The sequence below is a fragment of the Tachyglossus aculeatus genome, chromosome 9 (assembly GCF_015852505.1).
Source record: "Tachyglossus aculeatus isolate mTacAcu1 chromosome 9, mTacAcu1.pri, whole genome shotgun sequence".
Classification (NCBI taxonomy): domain Eukaryota; kingdom Metazoa; phylum Chordata; class Mammalia; order Monotremata; family Tachyglossidae; genus Tachyglossus; species Tachyglossus aculeatus.
Genome location: NC_052074.1, coordinates 54909096 through 54934020, shown reverse-complemented (window position 1 = coordinate 54934020; position 24925 = coordinate 54909096). Strand labels below are relative to the sequence as shown.

The window sequence follows — 24925 nt, the reverse complement described above, 5'->3', positions numbered from 1 at the left end:
AGCTTTCTTTGAGCTAAAAATTGTCATTAAGGCACACCTAAAGCATTCACTCCCCATGCTAGCAGTTTAATCTTGAAGCCCCCGTATGAAGAAAATCTATTCAGGAGCCTTTTATCTAATGTGAGAAGTGTTCTACTTCAGAATAATTAACATACTTATTTATATTTTAATTAGAGAAGCAGCCCGGCCTAATGAAAAGAGCACAGGCCCGAAAAGAGTCAGGCATCTGGATTCTAATCCTAGCTCTGTCACTTGACTGCTGCGGCACCTTGGGCAAATCACTTCATTTCTCTGGGATTCCGTTTCCTCATTTGTAAAATGGGGATTAAGTACATGTTCTCCCAGCATAGACTGTGAGCCCTGTGTGGGATGGGGATTGTGTCCAACCTGGTTATTTTATATCTACCTCAGTGCTTAGTATGTATAGTACTTTGCACATAGTACTTACCAAATGCCATAATAAATTATTATTTCAAGTCTTGAAATGAGAATTACGGTACTTATTAGGTGATTACAAAGTGCTAAGTACTGCAGTAGACAAATTAATAAATTTGGACACAGACCTAGCCATACATGAGGCTTTACAGGTGCATTGCCAACTTGGCACCTGTAAAGGAACACTCTCCAACAGACAAAAGGTCCATGATATGCTATTAGGGAGGAAAAAAGGGAGATAAGGAAAAACTAGGGATGTTCCGTACTACAGCCCTAGTCATTAGGGTGGAAGACTGTCCTCTTCCTCTGTTCTTCCACGCATCCTGTTATTCCAGCCAGAAGATGATATCTGGCTAAACTGGTAACGGCATTTCTTATACTTTTATATCATAGAATAATCTTATAATAAACTATTAGAGCTAAGAATTATACTGAAGTCAAAAGCTATGCTGAGCGTGCAAGGTTTCACCCCAATTCTTTCAGCTCACTGAACCAAATACAACAGAACTGGCCCTCTCCAATTCCTTGAAGCCTGACCCAACCCCATTCCTGAAGTACCAGAATCTAAAAATAGGACTAGTCGCTGCTGGTATAATAGCCAGAACACTTTGAAGTTCTGAAGTTCAGAAGTGAGGTGAGCCAAGGTCTGGATAAAGCTGCATAGGGTCCAATGGGTGCAGAAGAGGTTCAGTAATGTGGGTGACAATAAAGGGGAGGGGAGAGGGGGAAGGGTCTTTTTCAAAGAGAAGCAGTGAAGGGGAAAGAGGGCCTGGAAAGGAATGGTAGAGTGGTGAACCATGGAAAAAAAGACTAATACAAAGCGGAAAATAACTAGAGTCCGGGAAAGGAGAAGATTAAAGGCTTAAAAAAAGGATTGGAAACCAGTGATAAACCATAGATGGTTCATGAAACATTTATTCACCAAATGATAAACCCCCAAACTTAAAAAACTAACCTTGAGTGCTACAAGCTCTCTTGTGAAGACAATATCCTGGAACACTAAGTCTGTGGGTTCCATGATAACAATTCCTGAGAGATCAGAATGAACTAAATTATCCTATGACAATTATTACCCTATGGAAGGGAATGGGATCCGGAAAGCAGCAGTGGGGGCAACAGCTTAATAAGAAAAGGCCGTCACCAAGCTACAGGGAAGTGTATGCAATGCAAAAAGCTGAGAACCCTAGCCTGTCTGCGCCCAGTGTCAAGACGTAATACTGCTGTAGTGGCTGAACCCTCAGCAATTGTCATTAGTGCTTAGAACAGTGCTTGGCACACAGTAAGTGCTTAACAGATACCATAGTTATTATTATTATTAGGCTCACCTGCTCTTTATTAATGGTATTTTTTAAGTGCTTACAATGTGCCAGGCACTGTAATAATAATAATAATAATAATAATAATAATAATAATAATAATAATAATAATAATAGCATTTGTTAAGCACTTACTATGTGCGAAGCACTGTTCTAAGTGCTGGGTACTAAGCCCTGGGGTGGATACAAGCAAATACATCCCCTTCCTCTGACAAAACTAGTACAAAAGTATCTGGAATAAGATAGCTCCAAATAAGGTAAAATTTGTCTTGGAAAACTGCCTGGGCCATGTGGAAGGAGGGAGAGGATGAGGTTTAGTAAAAGACAAGGTGAGAGAACACTCCAGAAACAAGCACTGATTTTGTGGCAGGAGAAATAAGCATGTTGGGTGACGAGCAGGTTGACTTGCCTGAAATGAAGAGCACAAGCAGTATACAGGGGAAGAGAAGGGCAGATGGCACAGCTGATGCTTTTTCACTACACTCTTGATGCTCTTTCAAGCCTTGCTCTGGACCTCCCTAGTGCTTTCTAATTCTCTAAGTACTCTATCTCCTTTGCATGATTCTCCTCTCTCCCATTCTTTAACCTCTATACTATTCCTTTGGGAAAATCATCTGCTAACCACTATATATACACATGGATGACTTTCACCCTCATTTCACTTGCTCATCAGTCCCCATAATTCCCAATATCCATAGGTTAGCTCTTTCCAGGTGTCTACATGTCTAAAACACAACTTCAACTCTTGTCCAGCAAGCCTTCTACACAGTCTAATAAGGTAACACTTTAACTAAATCATCACAAAGTTCTAAGAAAATGTTCTGACTGCAACTTACTCTATCACCTTGTATAGCTTTGGGCAGAGGTGGGAGATTGCTAGAGAAAACAAAGATTTCTTTCAGGAGAGAGGATATCCTCTGTATTCTCTCACAGGCTGTCCTTTTACCATTTTTTTTTTTTTACAAGAAATGTTGAGCATTCTGTAGTCAATTTACATGCTTTATAGTGAATAGGCAAAAATCTACATAGTTCTGTACTTCAACTCAGAAAGTTAATGAGCTTTCGTCCCTCCCCCAATCACTTCAGACTAATGGAAAATCTGACACAATTTGATTTCCAGGCATGTAGTAGATGTTTCCAACTTGAAAGGTTCTGAATTGTTTTGAGAATGGTCTTTGACAGGTGAGGATGGGTACCCTCTTGAACTCTCTCCTCTGGTTTCCTTACAAGGGCTGGGAATATGAGAGTGAAAGTGGACAAGGAATGTAAACTCGGAGAACAGAAAAGCCTTTGTAAAGAGGATCTAGAAATCTAATGCTATAATGACCAAGGAATGAAAGATACAAGACCTTAGCCCCAAGCTAGTCAAAAATGATCCATTTAAAGTGGACAGTTCACTCTCTGCAATTGGAAAAAGCAGAGGGTTTGTAAAAAGTTTCTCTTCCTTCACTAAAAGAGTTCTCAACTACTTATTGAGACTACACCTGACATAGTGCAACATTAAAAGGCTGCCTATAGTCACTTGGGAGAAGGGTCCTGCTCTCCAAAACTTGATTGTATTAATAGGTTCATATTACACAAACTTATTACTTGAACCTGTTTCAGATCACAGATTACCCATTAAGAGTCAAAATCCGCAAAAAAGATTTGGGTAAACACCATTTTCTATAAAGATAGGAAGCATTCTCTTATAGTGGTGGGGACGGTGTTGTGTGAGACAGAAGGTTCCACCACAAAATTGGCACCTGTCAATCAGCTACTTGTACAGGGTCATTCATGGGAGAAGTCCAGGGGATGGTCACAGCTTCCTGATGTTTGCATATGCCATATGAATGAGAATAGGCAAAGGAGAGAAGGTAAAGAAAAGGTAGCCATGGAGGTAGCGTTACCTTCAGGAAAAGCCTACCCTTGCTCTCCCTAACCTGAAACACCAGTCATTGTCCTAACTTCTCCCTCTCCCAGGTGGCTGGAAGCAGCATGGCCTAGCGGAAAGAACACAGGCTTGGGAGCCAGAGGACGTGGGACTAATCCTGGCTCCGCCATATGTCTGCTGTGTGACTTTGGGCAAGTCACTTAACTTCTCTGTGCCTCAGTTACCTCATATGTAAAATGGGGGTTAAGACTGTGAGCCCCATGTGGGAAAGAACTGAGTGCCTTACCCTTCTCACTGTAAACCCACTCTCTTGGGGAAACTCATCTGTTTTCACGACTTCAGCTACCACCTCTAAGCAGGGAACTTTAACCCTAATTCTTCATTTACTCATCTCCTCTGGCCTCCAGGACATCTTCACTTGGCTGTCCTGGTGGCACCTCAAACTCAGTGTCTACCAATTAACTGTATTTATTGAGCATGTACTGTCTAAAACAGAACTACTCATCTTTCCCCTTAAACACCCTGCTCCTCCAACTTTTTCATCTCAGTCAATAACACTACCATCCTCCCTGTCCCTACCATCCTTGACTCCTTGCTGTTTTTCAGTTTTGACAATCTACTACCAGATCCTACCAGTTCTTCCTACATGACCTCTCAGATCTCCCAGATCTGCTCTTCCCCACCAGCCTAACAGCTACCTTCAGCCTCCTCAGTGATCTCCTCGTCTCCAGCCTCTCCCCACTTCAATAATAATACTTGCTGCTGCATGGATCAGTTTTCTGAAGCATCACTTGACAAATTCTTCAAAACCCTTCACTGGTTTCCCGTGTCCCTCTACATAGAGCTCTTCACAATTTGGTTCCAGGATCTCCACCACCTCACCCCCCCACTCGTATCTGCTCTCTTCAACCCATTAGTTTCATTCCTCCTAAGCTAACCTTCTGCCTGTACCTCACTCTCGACTCTCCCACTTTTGTTCCCTCCTCACGCTGATCTCCTGTCTCCTGAAGGAGCTCTCCCCATATGCAAAAGCCCACCCCAAAACCCACCTCCTCCAACATGTCTTTCCAGTTCATTCCCAGCACCCCAAGTCATATAAACCCTTCAGCCACCAGTAGCCCTTATGCCCGAATTTAGCCATCCTCAACATTTATGTGCATAAATTTACTCAATTATCCCTTCAATTATTTATTGATTATTCTGCCGATACTTTCATATCTGTCTCCCCTATTAGAGTGAATGCTCCTTGTGGTCCAGGAGTGAATCACTGCTTGCTTTGTACTTCCCAAGCGCTTTGTACAGTGCACTGCACCCAGGATACTCAGTAAATACTATAACTCTTAGATGTTCCACAGTTTGCTAAATTACTCAGTGGTGGTTCTGGATAGCCTTGATGCCTCAGGGAGTCCAGGCCCTGGAAAAATGGACTCCAGTTCAGGAAACCCTATTGAGTTGGGGCAGCATGAGGATCCTTTCACAGTCCAGTGGGTTTGGCCAGGGACCAAATCCTTCTTGGGATTGCCCCAAACCTACTAGTTTAGCCTGGATGCCCTCAGGGGCACAAAGCTAATCCTCCAAGGTCATCCTGAATGCCAATGCCAATCCCAAAATACACCAAAGTCAACAGCCTGCTGGGAACCCACAGAGCAGCGTAGCTAAAGGAAAAGTCACTTTGGCATTTGATAATTCTGCCCCTTTTGAATACGTGCCTGGAATTTCATGTAACGGCTACATTTTAATAATTTACTTTCAAATAAATGGGAGCTAAGAAAAATAAATGATGAAGTTGTACATCAGAACCCCGAATATTCATTCCATTCGCCTCTATTACTACAGTCTAGCTAAATGTTAATCCAAATATTGACCACAACATAAGCCCAGCCAGAAACTACAATCATATTTATAACCTTACCCATTGGGGACTCTGGAGTTAGTCCCATGCTTTGAAGCAACGCTTCAGCTTCTCTTCTTTTTTTCTCAAGATCAGACTCTTCTTGTGCAGGAGCAACTACATCCTTCTTCTGATCAGTCTAAATATTTTTTTAAAAAGTCAAAAGCCTTTATAATGCAGTTAACAGGTTAAATCTTTCCTATCATGAGGAATTTTTTTTTATTTCAGTAATTTACACTGAAATAAATTTACACTACTTAAATATAGATTTCTCATCAATAAACTAGTATTTCCCTAGTCTGTTTTCCAAATATAGCAGTAATTTACACTAAGAGTTTTCCAAGCGCCAAACAGATTTAAGGATCTGAAATATTTAGAAGGGCTAAACTAAATGGAAAGTGCCTAAGCACTGGCAACATAAGACTATCAATAATCTTACTCTTATTGCAAAAACACACCAAGCCACTAATGGCATCCCCAGACCACTGCTTGAAGAAAATGTAAAAACATTTTTTCAGGTCACCCTATTACCTTTATAAATGTAATAAAAGAAACCATGGAAAGGCCCAATTCTTGCTGAATTTGATTTATGGGCACAGCTGATTCATTCATTCAATCATATTTATTGAGCGCTTTGTGCAAAGCACTGTCTGATACAGATGAAGCCAATACAGTCGATTTCAGTTCTTTATAGATAACAGTACTTGAAGAAAATAAAATGCTTATATAGAAAATAAAGAGCTTCAGTGAAATAAAAACATTTCATGACAGAGTTCTTGTTTCAGAGAAAGCCCACCACAAATTTAGGAGGGATTGGAAAACATATTTAATCAAAATCCACAAGAAATTAGGATTCCCAGAAACCTAAATTATAGTCAATGAAAATGCCCAGAATAGGTGGTCATGAGGGCTACTCTATAAAATGGAAATAAATTACAGATATTACATCTGTCTGTCTTAGATGTCAACTTCTAAACACTGGATTGTAACAGCTCAAATAATTGTATCATTGCATACAGCTCCCTTGTTGTATTCCAGGTGAGAATAAAAACATCACATAATTAAAAAATCATTTCTACCATCTCTATTTAAGATATATTCTAGTTTGGGAAAAGGGCATTGAATTTGCAAATATAATTCTTTGAAGGAATGCGGGAGTGCTGTTTGTAGAAAAAACAGGCTGGGAAGAGTCTCAAAAATTCCACAAAGTGAAAAATCAGTGTCTAGGTAACAGTTCTTTCCCTCACCAATAATTGTCTATGATTTCAAGTAATTTAAGCACTCCTGCTTAATGATAATCCAAAACAAAAATTTTCAGTCAAATAGCTTTAATCATGTTCAGTTCCCAAATACTATTTATGCAGTTTCATTTCAGACATAAAAAAGACCCAATGGATTTACATCACACTGAGCCCCTCTTTCATTCTACATTACACATCAGAAACATGTCTTGAGTATTTATTTTACAGAACAAACATGACAGTGCATTCCTGATGAGGCTTACCTAGCATTTTTGTATCTATTCACTACTATCACTAAAGTAGAATTCATCAGAAATACCTTCAAAATGTTATTAATTCGACTTTAGCATATTTTTAACAAAATAGAAATTTGGGAAAGACCTACAGTTAAATCCGTACGAACAGTTCTTAATAAAAGCCTGTATTTAAAACTTCCATCCTAAAACTCTCAATAAGATGCTAGTGGTATTACAAACTGTCCTTGTAAAAATGAAAGGCAACAATTGGCCGTCTGTCAGGCCCGGGTTATGGGTCGCATTCTGGGAAAGCTCTCTTAGGCCTGAATCATGATCCTGGCAGCTGCCCATTATTCAATCAAGGCACTGGCTTAAAACTCTTACTAGCTTATAACAGTACAGAAAGGTGTAGTGGGCACAAGAAGAACCTTCAATAGAGACCTGTAGAGTGTCACTGCTAATGGTACACTTAAGCAAGCCCCTATTCTTTTTTTGTTTGTTTGCTTGCTATTGATTTTTTCCCTTGGGCAGAAGATAAGCCTTGGCTATCATATACATCCTGAGTACTGCACTGAGGAGACACTCAGGGAACAACATATTGCCTACACCTATACTGGTTTAAGGACACAGATATAGCTACAGAATTCTTATCATAGAAAAAATAAGGGCAAAAATTATTTCACAGAATTCCTACCACAAAAGAAATAAGGGCAAAAATTATTTCAATGTAGTGGATTGCCAGATGGACCTAATCCACACCCAGTGCATGTTTGTTGCCGGTAATACCCCAAAGTGCATAGATGTAATGTAATGCATTCAGTAGCACTACTTCCTTACCCTCTGAAACATCTCATGTACAAGTTCATATGCGTAGAAGCAGATCTTCCACTTTTTTTTTTTTTAACAGTATGTGTTAAGTGCTTATTATGTGCCAGGCACTGTTCTAAGCTCTGGAGTAGATACAAAGTAATCACGTTGGACATTGTCCATGTCCCACATGGGGCTCAAAGTCTTAATCCCCATTTTACAGATGAGGTAACTGAGGCACAGAGAAAGGAAATGACTTGCCTAAGGTCAGACAGCAGGCAAGTGATGGAGCTGGGATGAGAACTCAGGTCCCTCTGATTCCCAGAACTGTGCTCTAGCCACTAAGCCACGCTGCTTCTCAATGTCTCATTCTGTACTTAGAAAATCACCTGTGATCGTTGTATTGCCACAACTTCAATCCTACCTGTAACATGGCTATTTTAGGCTCACAAAGTATTCAGCAAACATAAAACTTACTTCTCTGCTTTGATACTGAATTTATTCATCTTAATTGGAAAAAAATTAAGAACGCTTGGTTTAACTGTTCTATAAACTATCGGTTAATGCAATGTGACACTAAGGTAATTGGATGAACAACTCTGACCAAATATTTTTAGACATTATGAAATGATTACAAAGGCATTACTTTAGGGATATTATATTATCTTTAATGGAACAAGGTAAAACAGGCTTACTTCCTTTTTCTTTCGTTCTTCCTCCTTTCTTTTCTTCTCCTCTCGGATTTGAGCTAGGCGTTGTTTCTTACGCTCCAATTCGGCCTTCAGCTCACTTTTGTCAGACATGATTAAGATCCTAATGTACGAAAATGCAAACATTAAAATAGTCACAATAACGATGCCAATAAATTACTTTTAAAAGTTAGTCTTACAAAAGAAACTGACAAAATGAAAGCAGGATAAAGAAATCATAAATTACTAGAGTATTCAGTGTCACATAAAAAAAATCAAGAAAACTTAAGGTCACAAAAGAAACTAACTGGAGAAGTGAAACTATCAAGGGATTTGAAAAAATAAGTTATATTGGACAAATAATGTGGTTTAAGGGCTCTGCACATAGTAAGCGCTCAATAAATACGATTGATGATGATAAGGGGAATAGGCCAACTGGGGGGGAAAAAAAAGACATCCAAGGATGTTAACTGATAAATTTAGAGAAGAGCATCAAACAGTAAATGATAGGAAAATGGCAAAAAACTAAGATCACTCTTCTTCTCTGCAGTCTCACATTTCCCCTTGCCTTGGCATCCTCCAAGTAGAGATGTTTGACCAACTCCTCAAACTCAACATTTCCAAAGTTAACTTCTTCCCTTCTCCTCCTCCAGACTGTTGACAACCCCACCGTTCCCATTTCAAAACCCTGAAACTCTTACATGATCTTCACTGCATCAATCTTTCAATCTCATATTCTGCCAGTCCTCTGGGTCTGTTAATTCTACCCCCATAGTATATCTTGAGTTCACCCTTCCTCTTCATCCAAGATTCTACCATCCTGGTCCAAGCAAGCATTATATCCCCTCTTGGCTACTGCATCAGCCTCCTTGCTGACTTCCCTGCCTCCAGCCTCTTCCCTCTCCAGTCCATTCTCCAGATCATTTTTCGAAGTAATCTCATTCTGGGCTCACCTTCCCACTTCTCCAAAACCTCCAATGGTTGCCCATCCATCTCCACATCAAATAGAAACTCCTGACCACCTGCTTTAAGACATTCAATCACCTCTCTCCCTCTTACCACTTTGCTTCTCTACCACTACGATCCAGCCTGCACCCTTCAGTTCTCTAATACCATGCCTCCATCTCTCACCCCTTTCACTGCCGAACCCTTGCTCACACTCACCCTCCTACCTGAAACTCCCTCCTTCATATTCTACAGGAAGCCTTCCCTAACTAACCTTTCATTTCCCCACCGTATTCTCCCTCCCTTCTGCATCACCTATGCACTGGTCTGCACCCCTCAACCCCTGTGCTACTCATCACATCCACGCCCCAAAAGAACCTTTGTACACATTTCCTTTCACTCTATTTTAATGTCTTCCTAGATGGTAAGCACCTCGAGGGCAGGAATCAGGTCTACAAACACTACTGTGTGCCCCAAGTGCTTAGTACTGTGCTGTGCATTCAGTAAGCACTCAAATACCATTGACTGCTCATATCCCAGAGCAAGAAGACATCTTCTTCTCTGACAAATCTGTGGTCATACCTCCATGATCACTTGAGGTAAATCAATTCCAACAGAAATGCAAAAGAATTACAAAGTGATCACAGATGGAAGCACTTCTTATGCATTTAATGTGTTGAGGGATGGTTTAACGGAAAGAAAATGGGTCTGGGAACCAAGAGACCTGGGTTCTAGTCTCTTATTTGGGACCTCAGTTCCCTTTGTCTGTAAAGTGGGGATAAAATTTCTAGTCTTTCTCCCATTTATATTGTTAGTCCTGTGTGGCTCAGAGATTGTGTCTGAACTGATTATTTTTATTCAATCGCATTTACTGAGCTATTACTGTGCATACAGCACCATACTAAACACTTGGGAGCGTACAATATAACAATAAACAGACTCATTCCCAGCCCACAAAGAGCTTACAGTATAGAGGGACCAGTTTAAAGAATAGTCTATAAACCCCAAAGCTTAGAGGCCACATGGTTAATATATGCCATCAATCTTATTATTTTGACTTCTAAAAGCTTTATTCCCTATTATCTCAACACTACTAATAATAGTGATCTTGGTTAAGCGGTTGCTATATGAGAAACAATACGCTAGGTACAGTGCTCTGCAGTCAGTAAGCACTCAAATACAATTAACTTTTTTATGGTATTTTTCAAGCACTTAAGTGCCAGGCACTGTACCAAGCACTGGAGTAGGTACGAGCTAATCAAGTTGGCACAATCCATGTCCCACATGCGGCTTACAATCTTCATCCCCATTTTACAGATGAGGTAACAGGCACAGAGAAGTGACTTACTCAAGGTCACACAGCAGACAAGTGACAGAATCAGGATTAGATCCAGGGACTTCTGACTCCCAGGAGCAAGTTCCACTAGGCCATGCGGTATCTCATTAATTAATTAATTGTGCTAAGCATTGAGATCTTATAAGCACAATGAACACCGTCCCTGTCCCACAGTATATTACGGTACTTTTTAAGCCCTTACTATGTGCCAAGCACTATTCTAAGGAAGAATCATAACATCCTCATTTCTGTAGCTAAGGAAACTGAGGCACAGAGAAGTGACTTGTCCAAGGTCACCCAACAGGCAAAATGAGAGTGGATTATAGGAGCTTCAGTTCGCGTTGTCCATTCATTTTACTACTCGGGATGATTAAGAGAAAAAGTTAGGAAGAAATGACTGCTCCAATTATTCAGTTAGAAAATCTAGGCCCATCTATTCAATCCTGAACTCTTCAAAGAAATAATACACATACAGCGAATATACATATTAAAATAGCCAATTAAAATTTAGTCAAAATATACTTCATTTATTTCCCCTGCTTTCATGTCTTCCAGTTTCTAATCAAATAATGAAAAGCAGCTAATCTTGGTGGAGAGTACTAAATAAGGGATCAAGAAACTTGAACTTTACTCCTCATTACTGAATGGCTGATTGATAAACGGCTATCGCTATGTACCTAAGTATTCTCATCGGCATGGTTAGGGTGTTAAATTCCCAACACAATACTGAGGGGCTTAATAGGCATTTATCCTTCTGAGGTGATCGCAAAGGGAAGCATAAATACATAAATCACAACAGTAATCAAGATAAGGTATCTGGGAGAAAAAACCCGGGCATCTTGATGAAGCTTGTCAAAAGGAAATTTCACAGCAAGGAAAAACAATGACTGCAGCTTCCTTGAGATAAAAGTGAAATGCTGATTTCAAAACGGTCTTCTTTATTGGAATTGACACCTGTAAGGAGCCTGAAAAAGGAAACTGTAACTCGGCTATGTCCCTACCTACCCCCGACCACTTTCATTACAGTATTGTTGCTGCGAATGAAATTGACAACTAATTCTCAAACACGCATCTGTGTTTGGATAGCACATTATGTACATTCCCTCCCACTAGACTGTGAGCTCGTTGTGGGCAGGGACTGTCACTGTTTATTGTTGTATTGTACTTTCCCGAGCACTTAGTACAGTAATCTGCACCCAGAAAGCACTTAATAGGAATGAACAATGGAATGAATTAGACCCTTAAAAAAAAGCCCCGCAGTCAGTGGAGAAAGGTTAAACAACTACACCCAACTTAAAACACTTTAGTGCATAAATAAAAGGATTCCTCTCATCATCACCATCAATCGTATTTATTGAGCGCTTACTATCATCATCATCAATCGTATTTATTGAGAGCTTACTATGTGCAGAGCACTGTACTAAGCGCTTGGGAAGTACAAATTGGCAACATATAGAGACAGTCCCTACCCAACAGTGGGCGTCCCTAGGGAGGCATGAAACCCCGTGGCTGCTCTGCTTCTTCTGCCTTGGGACTCCAAGAGCAAAAAAAAAAAGTTCAAATCCCGGCTCTGCCAATTTCTCAGTGGTGTGACTTTGGACAAGTCACTGGAATGAGCCCGGGCTTGGGAGTCAGAGGCCGTGGGTTCTAATCCCGGCTCTGCCACTTGCCTGCTGTGTGACCTTGGGCAAGTCACCTAACTTCTCTGTGTCTCAGTGACCTCACCTATAAAAAGGGGATTAAAAATGTGAGCCCCACGTGGGTCAACCTGATTACCCTTTATCTTCCCCAGTGCTTAGAACAGTGCTTGGCACATAGTAAGCGCTTAAGAAATACCATAATTATTAATTATTACTATCAATCAATCAATCAATCAATTGTATTTATTGAGCGCTTACGATGTGCAGAGCACTGTACTAAGCGCTTGGGAAGTACAAATTGGCAACACATAGAGACAGTCCCTACCCAACAGTGGGCTCACAGTCTAAAAGGGGGAGACAGAGAACAGAACCAAACATACCAACAAAATAAAATAAATAGGATAGAAATGTACAAGTAAAATAAATAAATAAATAAATAAAATAAATACTATTAAGTCGCTTAACTTCTCTGGGCCTCAGTTCCCTCATCTGCAAAATGGGGATGAAGCCTGAGCCCCACGTGGGGCAGCCTGATTACCTTGTCTCTACCCCAGAGCTTAGAACATTCATTCAATCGTATTTATTGAGCGCTTACTGAGGGCAGAGCACTGAACTAAGCGCTTGGAAAGTACAATTTGGCAACATATAGAGACAGTCCCTACCGAACAACGGGCTCACAATCTAGAAGAGCCGCTTGTCTGCTGTGTGACTTTGGGCAAGTCACTTAACTTCTCTGGGCCTCAGTTACCTCATCTGTCAAATGGGGATGAAGACTGTGAGCCCCACATGGGACAACCTGATCACCTTGTATCCCCCAGCGCTTAGAACAGTGCTTTGCAAATAGTAAGCGCTTAACAAATGCCATTATTATCAGAACAGTGCTTCGCACATAGTAGGTGCTTAACAGCGTGGCTCAGTGGAAAGAGCACAGGCTTGGGAGTCAGTGATCATGGGTTCGAATCCCAACTCGGCCGCTTGTCAGCTGTGAGACTTTGGGCAAGTCACTTAACTTCTCTGGGCCTCAGTTACCTCGTCTCTAAAATGGGGATTAAGATTGAGAGCCCCACATGGGACAACCTGGTCGCCTCAGCATGGCTCAGTGGAAAGAGCACGGGCTTTGGAGTCAGAGGTCATGGGTTCGAATCCCTGCTCCACCACATGTCTGCTGTGTGATCTTGGGCAAGTCACTTCTCTAAGCCTCAGTTACCTCATCTGTAAAAAGGGGATTAAGACTGTGAGCCCCACATGGGACCTCATCACCTTGTATTTCATTCATTCATTCAATCGCTTAGAACAGTGCTTTGCACATAGTAAGTGCTTAACAAATGCCATTATTATTACTATTGTATCCTCCCTAGCGCTTAGAACAGTACTTTGCATTCATTCATTCAATTGTATTTATTGAGCGCTTACTATGTGCAAAGCACTGTACTAAGCGCTTGGGAAGTACAAGTTGGCAACACATAGAGACGGTCCCTACCCAACAGCGGGCTCACAGTCTAGAAGGGGGAGATAGACAACAAAACAAAACATATTAACAAAATAAAATAAATAGAATAAATATGTACAAATAAAATAAATAGAGTAATAAATACGTACAAAGACGTATACATATATACAGGTGCTGTGGGGAGGGGAAGGAGGTAAGGAGGGGGGGAGGGGAAGGAGGGGGAGAGGAAGGAGGGGGCTCAGTCTGGGAAGGCCTCCTAGTAAGCACCTAGTAAGCAATTAACAAATACCATCATCATCATTATTATTATTATTATTTACACAGGATTAGAACCCATGACATCTGACTCCCCAGCCCGGGCTCTTTCCATTGAGTGACGCTGCACACAGTTAAGCCCTGAATGAATGAATAGAGGCCGCCAATCCCCGGTTCATTCATTCATTCATTCAATCGTACTTATTGAGCGCTTACTGTGTGCAGAGCACTGTACCAAGCGCTTGGGAAGTACACGTTGGCAACATACAGAGACGGTCCCTATGCAACAGCGGGCTCACAGTCTAGAAGGGGGAGACAGACAACAGAACAAAACATATTAACAAAATAAAATAGAGTAAATATGTACAAATAAAATAAATAGAGCAATAAATACGTACAAACATATATACAGGTGCTGTGGGGAGGGGAAGGAGGTAAGGCAGGGGGGAGAGGGAGAGGAAGGAGGGGGCTCAGTCTGGGAAGGCCTCCTAGTAAGCAACTAGTAAACGCTTAACAAATGCCATCATCATTATCATTATTATTTAGACAGGATTAGAACCCATGGCATCTGACTCCCAAGCCCGGGCTCTTTCCATTGAGCCACGCTGCACACAGTTAAGCGCTGAATGAATGAGTGAATGAATAGAGGCCGCCAATCCCCAGTTCATTCACTCAATCGTATTTATTGAGCGCTTACTGTGTGCAGAGCACTGTACCAAGCGCTTGGGAAGTACAAATTGGCAACATATAGAGCCGGTCCCAACTCAACAGTGGGCTCACAGTCTAGAAGGGGGAGACAGACAACAAAACGTATTAACAAAATAAAATAAATAGAATAGTAAATATGTACAAATAGAGTAATAAATATGGTGCAAACATATATACAGTCAATCAATCGTATTGTGCGCTTACTGTGTGCAGAGCACTGTACTGAGCGCTTGGGAAGTACAAGTTGGCAACACATAGAGACAATCAATCAATCGTATTTATTGTGTGCAGAGCACTGTACTAAGTGCTTGGGAAGTACAAGTTGGCACCATATAGAGACAGTCAATCAATCAATCAATCGTATTTATTGTGTGCTTACTGTATGCAGAGCACTGTACTAAGCGCTTGGGAAGTACAAGCCGGCAACATATATAGAGACGGTCCCTACCCAACAACGGGCTCACAGTCTAGAAGGAAGAGAGGGACCACAAAACATGTCAGAACAAAAAAATCATCAGAAGAAATAAAATTAAAGCTATATGCACATAATTCACAAAATAAATAGAATAGTAAATATGTACAATTAAAATGAGTAGAGTAATAAATCGGTACAAATATATACAAGTGCTGTGGGGAGGGGAAGGAGGTAGGGCGGGGGGGATAGGGAGGAGGACAGGAAAAGGGGCTCAATCTGGGAAGGCCTCTTGGAGGAGGTGAGCTCTCAGTAGGGCTTTGAAGGGAGGAAGAGAGCTAGCTTGACAGTGCTCTGCACACAGTAAGCGCTCAATAAATACGACTGAATGTATGAAAGGAGGGGGCTCAGTCTGGGAAGGTCTCCTGGAGGAGGTGAGCTCTCAGTAAGGCTTTGAAGGGAGGAAGAGAGCTAGTTTGACAGTGCTCTGCACACAGTAAGCGCTCAATGAATACGATTGAATGAATGAAAGGAGGGGGCTCAGTCTGGGAAGGCCTCCTGGAGGAGGTGAGCTCTCAGTAAGGCTTTGAAGGAAGACAGCTAGCTTGACAGTGCTCTGCACACAGTAAGCGCTCAATAAATACGACTGAATACGCTTTGTTGTCTGTCTCCCCCTTCTAGACTGTGAGCCCGCTGTTGGTTAGGGACCGTCTCTATATGTTGCCAACTTGGACTTCCCAAGCGCTTAGTACAGTGCTCTGCACACAGTAAGCGCTCAATAAATACGATTGATTGACTGCCTCTATATGTTGCCAACTTGTACTTCCCAAGCGCTTAGTACAGTGCTCTGCACACAGTAAGCGCACAATACGATTGATTGATTGATCGGCTGTCTCTATATGTTGCCAACTTGTACTTCCCAAGCGCTTAGGACAGTGCTCTGCACACAATACGATTGATTGACTGTCTCTATATGTTGCCAACTTGTATTTCCCAAGCGCTTAGTACAGTGCTCCGCACACAGTAAGCGCACAATAAATACGATTGGTTGATTGACCGTCTCTATACGTTGCCAACTTGTACATCCCAAGCGCTTAATACAGTGCTCTGCACACAGTAAGCGCACAATACGACTGATTGATTGACCGACCGTCTCTAGATGTTGCCAACTTGTACTTCCCAAGCGCTTAGTCCAGTGCTCTGCACACAGTAAGCGCACAATAAATACGATTGATTGATTGACTGCCTCTATATGTTGCCAACTTGTACTTCCCAAGCGCTTAGTACAGCGCTCTGCACACAGTAAGCGCTCAATAAATACGATTGATTGATTGACCGCCTTTATATGTTGCCAACTTGTACTTCTCAAGCGCTTACTACAGTGCCCCGCACACAGTAAGCGCACAATAAATACGATTGATTGATTGACTGACCGTCTCTATATGTTGCCAACTTGAACTTCCCAAGCGCTTAAGTGCAGTGCTCCGCACACAGTAAGCGCACAATACGATTGATTGTCTCTATATGTTGCCAACTTGGACTTCCCAAGCGCTTAGTACAGTGCTCTGCACACAGTAAGCGCTCAATAAATACGATTGATTGATTGTCTCTATACGTTGCCAACTTGTACATCCCAAGTGGTACAGTGCTCTGCACACAATAAGCGCTCAATAAATACGATTGATTGATTGACTGTCTCTCTATGTTGCCAACTTGTACTTCCCAAGCGCTTAGTCCAGTGCTCTGCACACAGTAAGAGCACAATAAATACGATTGACTGATTGTCTCTCTATGTTGCCAACTTGTACTTCCCAAGCGCTTAGTACGGCGCTCCGCACACAGTAAGCGCACAATAAATACGATTGATTGATTGATTGTCTCTATATGTTGCCAACTTGTACTTCCCAAGCGCTTAGTACAATGCTCTGTACACAATAAATACGATTGATTGATTGACTGCCTCTATATGTTGCCAACTTGTACTTCCCAAGCGCTTAGCCCAGTGCTCTGCACACAGTAAGAGCACAATAAATACGATTGATTGATTGACCGTCTCTCTATGTTGCCAACTTGTACTTCCCAAGCGCTTAGTACAGTGCTTTGCACACAATACGATTGATTGATCGACCGTCTCTATATGTTGCCAACTTGTACTTCCCAAGCGCTTCGCCCAGTGCTCCGCACCCAGTAAGCGCTCAATAAATACGACTGATTGATTGACCGTCTCTCTATGTTGCCAACTTGTACTTCCCAAGCAGTTAGTCCAGTGCTCTGCACACAGTAAGCGCACAATAAATACGATTGATTGATTGACCGTCTCTCTATGTTGCCAACTTGTACTTCCCAAGCGCTTAGTACAGTACTCTGCACACAGTAAGCGCACAATATGATTGATTGTCTCTCTATGTTGCCAACTTGTACTTCCCAAGCGCTTAGCCCAGTGCTCCGCACACAGTAAGCGCTCAATAAATATGATTGATTGATTGATTGACTGTCTCTCTATGTTGCCAACTTGTACTTCCCAAGCGCTTAGTACAGTGCTTTGCACACAATAAGAGCACAATAAATACGATTGACTGATTGTCTCTCTATGTTGCCAACTTGTACTTCCCAAGCGCTTAGTACGGCGCTGCGCACACAGTAAGCGCACAATAAATACGATTGATTGATTGATTGACTGTCTCTCTATGTTGCCAACTTGTACTTCCCAAGCGCTTAGTACAGTGCTCTGTACACAATAAATACGATTGATTGATTGTCTCTATATGTTGCCAACTTGTACTTCCCAAGCGCTTAGTGCAGCGCTCTGCACACAGTAAGCGCACAATACTATTGTTGATTGATCGACTGTCTCTATATGTTGCCAACTTGTACTTCCCAAGCGCTCAGTACAGCGCTCTGCACACAGTAAGTGCACAATACGATTGATTGTCTCTCTATGTTGCCAACTTGTACTTCCCAAGCAGTTAGTCCAGTGCTCTGCACACAGTAAGCGCACAATAAATATGATTGATTGATTGACTGCCTCTCTATGTTGCCAACTTGTACTTCCCAAGCGCTTAGTACGGCGCTCCGCACACAGTAAGCGCACAATACGATTGATTGATTGATTGACTGTCTCTCTGTGTTGCCAACTTGTACTTCCCAAGCGCTTAGTACAATGCTCTGTACACAATAAATACGATTGATTGATTGACTGCCTCTATATGTTGCCAACTTGTACTTCCCAAGCGCTTAGCCCAGTGCTCTGCACACAGTAAGAGCACAATAAATACGATTGACTGATTGTCTCTCTATGTTGCCAACTTGTACTTCCCAAGCGCTTAGTACGGCGCTGCGCACACAGTAAGCGCACAATAAATACGATTGATTGATTGATTGACTGTCTCTCTATGTTGCCAACTTGTACTTCCCAAGCGCTTAGTACAATGCTCTGTACACAATAAATACGATTGATTGATTGACTGCCTCTCTATGTTGCCAACTTGTACTTCCCAAGCGCTTAGTCCAGTGCTCTGCACACAGTAAGAGCACAATAAATACGATTGACTGATTGTCTCTCTATGTTGCCAACTTGTACTTCCCAAGCGCTTAGTACAGCGCTCCGCACACAGTAAGCGCACAATAAATACGATTGATTGATTGATTGACTGTCTCTCTATGTTGCCAACTTGTACTTCCCAAGCGCTTAGTACAATGCTCTGTACACAATAAATACGATTGATTGATTGTCTCTATATGTTGCCAACTTGTACTTCCCAAGCGCTTAACCCAGTGCTCCGCACACAGTAAGAGCACAATAAATACGATTGACTGATTGTCTCTCTATGTTGCCAACTTGTACTTCCCAAGCGCTTAGTACGGCGCTCCGCACACAGTAAGCGCACAATAAATACGATTGATTGATTGATTGACTGTCTCTCTATGTTGCCAACTTGTACTTCCCAAGCGCTTAGTACAATGCTCTGTACACAATAAATACGATTGATTGATTGTCTCTATATGTTGCCAACTTGTACTTCCCAAGCGCTTAGCCCAGTGCTCCGCACCACTAATCTCCTCACTGTACCTCGCTCTCGCCTGTCCCGCCATCGACCCCCGGCCCACGTCATCCCCCGGGCCTGGAATGCCCCCAATCCCTCTGCCCCTCCGCCAAGCTAGCTCTCTTCCTCCCTTCAAGGCCCTGCTGAGAGCTCACCTCCTCCAGGAGGCCTTCCCAGACTGAGCCCCTTCCTTCCTCTCCCCCCTCGCCCCCCCTCTCCATCCCCCCCGTCTTACCTCCTTCCCCTTCCCCACAGCACCTGTATATATGTATATATGGTTGTACATATTTATTACTCTGTTTATTTATTTATTTATTTTACTTGTACATTTCTATCCTACTTATTTTATTTTGTTGGTATGTTTGGTTCTGTTCTCTGTCTCCCCCTTTTAGACTGCGAGCCCACTATCGGGTAGGGACTGCCTCTCTATGTTGCCAACTTGTACTTCCCAAGCGCTTAGCCCAGTGCTCTGCACACAGTAAGCGCTCAATAAATACGATTGATTGATTGATTGACTGTCTATGTTGCCAACTTGTACTTCCCAAGCGCTTAGTACAATGCTCTGTACACAATACGATTGATTGTCTCTATCTGTTGCCAACTTGTACTTCCCAAGCGCTTAGCCCAGTGCTCCGCACCCAGTAAGCGCTCAATAAATACGATTGATGATTGATTGACCGTCTCTCTATGTTGCCAACTTGTACTTCCCAAGCGCTTAGTACAGTGCTTTGCACACAATACGATTGATTGACTGTCTCTACATGTTGCCAACTTGTACTTCCCAAGCGCTTAGCCCAGCGCTCCGCACCCAGTAAGCGCTCAATAAATACGATTGATTGATTGATTGTCTCTATGTTGCCAACTTGGACTTCCCAAGCGCTCAGCACAGTGCTCTGCACACAGTAAGCGCTCAATCAATACGATTGAATGAATGCAAGGAGGGGGCTGAGTGTGGGAAGGCCTCCTGGAGGAGGTGAGCTCTCAGGGGGGGCTTTGCAGGGTTTCGGGGGCCGGGGTGCCCCCCCCCCATGCGCGCGCACCCGCGCGCGCCCCCCTGTGCGCGCGCCCGCGTCCCCCCCCCGCCCTGTGCGCGCGCACCCGCTCACCGTCCCTCGCCGCCGCCGCCGCCGCCGCTCCACTTCCCCGGCCACACAAAGGAGGAAGGGCGGCGGCTACGGCGAGCGCGCACGGACAAAACGCCTCAGCAGAACGCCGCGGCCCTTCCCCCGGAGCCGGGTGGGGCTCATTCATTCATTCAGTCATTCATTCAATCACATTGATCGAGCGCCTACTGTGCGCAGAGCACTGTCATCATCATCCATCGTATTTATTGAGCGCTTACTATGCGCAGAGCACTGTGCTAAAGGCTTGGGAAGTACAAATTGGCAACATCTAGAGACAGTCCCTACCCAACAGTGGGCTCACAGTCTAAAAGGGGGAGACAGAGAACAGCACCTGTATATATGTATATATGGTTGTACATATTTATTACTCTATTTATTTATTTATTTTACTTGTACATTTCTATCCTACTTATTTTATTTTGTTGGTATGTTTGGTTCAGTTCTCTGTCTCCCCCTTTTAGACTGTGAGCCCACTGTTGGGTAGGGACTGTCTCTATGTGATGCCAATTTGTACTTCCCAAGCGCTTAGTACAGTGCTCTGCACATAGTAAGCGCTCAATAAATACGATTGATTGATTGATTGATACCTGCAAAATAAAATCATCATCATCCATCGTATTGATTGAGCGCTTACTATGTGCAGAGCACTGTGCTAAAGGCTTGGGAAGTACAAGCTGGCAACATCTAGAGACGGTCCCTACCCAACAGTGGGCTCACCGTCTAGAAGGGGGAGACAGAGAACAAAACCAACATACCTGCAAAATAAAATCATCATCATCCATCGTATTTATTGAGCGCTTACTATGCGCAGAGCACTGTACTAAAGGCTTGGGAAGTACAAGCTGGCAACATCTAGAGACGGTCCCTACCCAACAGTGGGCTCACCGTCTGAAAGGGGGAGACAGAGAACAAAACCCAACATACCTGCAAAATAAAATCATCATCATCAATCGTATTGATTGAGCGCTTACTATGCGCAGAGCACTGTACTAAAGGCTTGGGAAGTACAAGCTGGCAACATCTAGAGACAGTCCCTACCCAACAGTGGGCTCACCGTCTAGAAGGGGGAGACAGAGAACAAAACCCAACATACCTGCAAAATAAAATCATCATCATCCATCGTATTGATTGAGCGCTTACTATGCGCGGAGCACTGTGCTAAAGGCTTGGGAAGTACAAGCTGGCAACATCTAGAGACAGTCCCTACCCAACAGTGGGCTCACCGTCTAGAAGGGGGAGACAGAGAACAAAACCCAACATACCTGCAAAATAAAATCATCATCATCCATCGTATTGATTGAGCGCTTACTATGCGCGGAGCACTGTGCTAAGCGCTTGGGAAGTACAAGCTGGCAACATCTAGAGACGGTCCCTACCCAACAGTGGGCTCACCGTCTAGAAGGGGGAGACAGAGAACAAAACCCAACATACCTGCAAAATAAAATCATCATCATCAATCGTATTGATTGAGCGCTTACTATGCGCGGAGCACTGTGCTAAGCGCTTGGGAAGTACAAACTGGCAACATCTAGAGACAGTCCCTACCCAACAGTGGGCTCACCGTCTAGAAGGGGGAGACAGAGAACAAAACCCAACATACCTGCAAAATAAAATCATCATCATCCATCGTATTGATTGAGCGCTTACTATGTGCGGAGCACTGTGCTAAAGGCTTGGGAAGTACAAGCTGGCAACATATAGAGACAGTCCCTACCCAACAGTGGGCTCACCGTCTAAAAGGGGGAGACAGGGACCAAACATACTAACAAAATAAAATAAATAGAATAGATATGTACAAATAATTAAATAAATAGAGTCAAAAAATATGTACAAACATATATACATATATACAGGTGCTGTGGGGAAGGGAGGGAGGTAAGATGGGGGGATGGAGAGGGGGACGAGGGGGAGAGGAAGGAAGGGGCTCAGTGTGGGAAGGCCTCCTGGAGGAGGTGAGCTCCCAGCAGGGCCTTGAAGGGAGGAAGAGAGCTAGCTTGGCGGAGGGGCAGAGGGAGGGCATTCCAGGCCCGGGGCCCACTGTCAATCAATCAATCGTATTGGTTGAGCGCTTACTGTGTGCAGAGCACTGTCAAGCTAGCTCTCTTCCTCCCTTCAAAGCCCTACTGAGAGCTCACCTCCTCCAGGAGGCCTTCCCAGACTGAGCCCCCTCCTTTCTCTCCCCCTCCTCCCCCCGCCTTACCTCCTTCCCCTCCCCACAGCACCTGTATATATGTTTGTACGTATTTATTACTCTTCTCTATTTATTTATTTTATTTGTGCATGTTTATTCTGTTCATTTTATTTTGATAATATGTTTTGTTTAGTTCTCTGTCTCCCCGTTCTAGACTGTGCGCCCACTGCTGGGTAGGGACCGTCTCTATGTGTTGCCAACTTGTACTTCCCAAGCTTAGTCCAGTGCTCTGCACACAGTAAGCGCTCAATAAATACCATTGATTGACTGAATGAATGAATAAATGCCATTATCATAGCTCTAGCTCTCAAGGCCCTGCTGAGAGCTCACCTCCTCCAGGAGGCCTTCCCACACTGAGCCCCTTCCTTCCTCTCCCCCTCGCCCCCCTCTCCATCCCCCCATCTTACCTCCTTCCCTTCCCCACAGCACCTGTATATATGTATAAAAGGTTGTACATATTTATTACTCTATTTATTTATTTATTTATTTATTTTACTTGTACATATCTATCCTATTTATTTTATTTTGTTAGTATGTTTGGTTTTGTTCTCTGTCTCCCCCTTTTAGACTGTGAGCCCACTATTGGGTAGGGACTGTATATGTTGCCAATTTGTACTTCCCAAGCGCCTAGTACAGTGCTCTGCACATAGTAAGCGCTCAATAAATACGATTGATGGTGATAGCTCTCGTTATCCGCTGGGACTTCAAGTCCCGGCATGCATCGCGTTAGCGGGAGGGGGGGAGCGACGAGCGACTGGGCGGGGACGTGGAGAGCGGGGCATTATGGGAGTTGTAGTCCTTGGTGGCTCGCTTCGCATTCTGGGAAGAGGCTCTCTCTTGGGCCTTTCACAGTCTCTGCGTTGAAAGTCAATGGAGACCTGAGGAGAATTCTTGACAGCGCCAGCCTACAGCGGAGCTCGGAGAATGATTAATAATTATAATATTTGTTAAGCGCTTACTATGTGCCAAGCACTGTTCTAAGCGTTGGGGGGATACAAGGTGATCAGGTTGTCCCACGTGGGGCTCATAGTCTTCATCCCCAGGAAGGACCTGAGGCCCAGAGAATCAATCAATCAATCATATTTATTGAGCGCTTACTGCGTGCAGAGCACTGTACTAAGCGCTTGGGAAGTGCAAGTTGGCAACATATAAAGACAGTCCCTACCCAACAGTGGGTTCACAGTCTAAAAGACTGACTGAAAGAAGTGAAGTGACTTGCCCAAAGTCACGCAGCTGACAATTGGATTTAATAATAATAATAATAACAATGGCATTTGTTAAGCGCTTACTATGTGCAAAGCACTGTTCTAAGCGCTGGGGGGGGATACAATGTGATCAAGTTGTCCCCCATGGGGCTCACGGTCTTAATCCCCATTTTTACGGATGAGGTAACTGAGGCTCAGAGAAGTTAAGTGACTTGCCCAAGGTCACACAGCAGACTTGTGGTAGAGCTGGGATTTGAACCCACGACCTCTGACTCCAAAACCCGTGCTCTTTCAATCAATCAATCAATCAATCGTATTTATTGAGCGCTTACTGTGTGCAGAGCACTGTACTAACCGCTTGGGAAGTCCAAGTTGGCAACATAGAGAGCCAGTCCCTACCCAACAGTGGGCTCACAGTCTAGAAGGGGGAGACAGAGAACAAAACCAAACCTACTAACAAAATGAAATAAATAGAATAGATATGTACAAGTAAAATAAATAAATAAATAAGTGGCTCTTTCCACTGAGCCACGCTCTTTCTCTTTAGAGGCGACGCTAAAACAGGTGCTTTTTGGGGTGCTAAAATTCTCACCTTTCACCTCGATTTCGAATGAGGTTTTTTTTCCCGGAAAAAGTTTGTGTTGTATCATCCAGTCTTTTCTCACTGCAGCGGGGAATGAGACCGTTCGTTGGGTATGTTTCTTCTTTAGAAAAACAAATACACGCCGGAAAAATTAGCCTATGGCATTGTGCCTTGAAGTAAATCAAAGATAGTGTATCCACACTGCAGACCGTTATTTTGTGGGTGAATCCCAAGCTTAGATGAAAAATGCGTTTTGGAGGAAGTTTAAGCCAGAAATTTCCGTATGATGAAAGAAACCTATGGATCATTACAAGATTTTTCTCTAACGATCTTATATAACCACAAGACCTCTTTTTAGAAACATAGCACCTTGCCCAAAACATAAAACCAAGGCCATGCCTTAATCTTTGCACTTAGGATATGATCCCAAACATACATTTGTGTGACTACCCAGCTTGGCAGCTGAATAATAAGAATGATGGTATTTGTTAAGCTCTTACTATGTGCAAAGCACTGTTCTAAGCGCTGGGGAGGTTACAAGGTGA

The 24925-nt window shown here is 43.1% G+C and overlaps 1 protein-coding gene across 6 annotated transcripts in view; it reads right to left on the bottom strand.

The window, feature by feature from the left end:
- DYNC1I2 (dynein cytoplasmic 1 intermediate chain 2) overlaps window positions 1-20439 on the bottom strand; it is a 59670-nt gene extending 39231 nt beyond the window's left edge. For 5 of the 6 annotated variants that reach the window (XM_038751319.1, XM_038751323.1, XM_038751321.1 and 2 more), the window contains exons 1-3: window positions 20384-20439; window positions 8495-8612; window positions 5537-5654 (exon numbers count right to left, since the gene is read on the bottom strand). In XM_038751319.1, coding sequence (XP_038607247.1) covers window positions 5537-5654; window positions 8495-8602 — 226 coding nt within the window. In that variant the 5' untranslated portion in view covers window positions 8603-8612; window positions 20384-20439. Of the gene's footprint in view, window positions 1-5536; window positions 5655-8494; window positions 8613-20375 lie in introns of all 6 variants that reach the window. The other variant, XM_038751320.1, reaches the window with a different exon arrangement.
- Between the last annotated feature and the right edge of the window lie 4486 nt (window positions 20440-24925).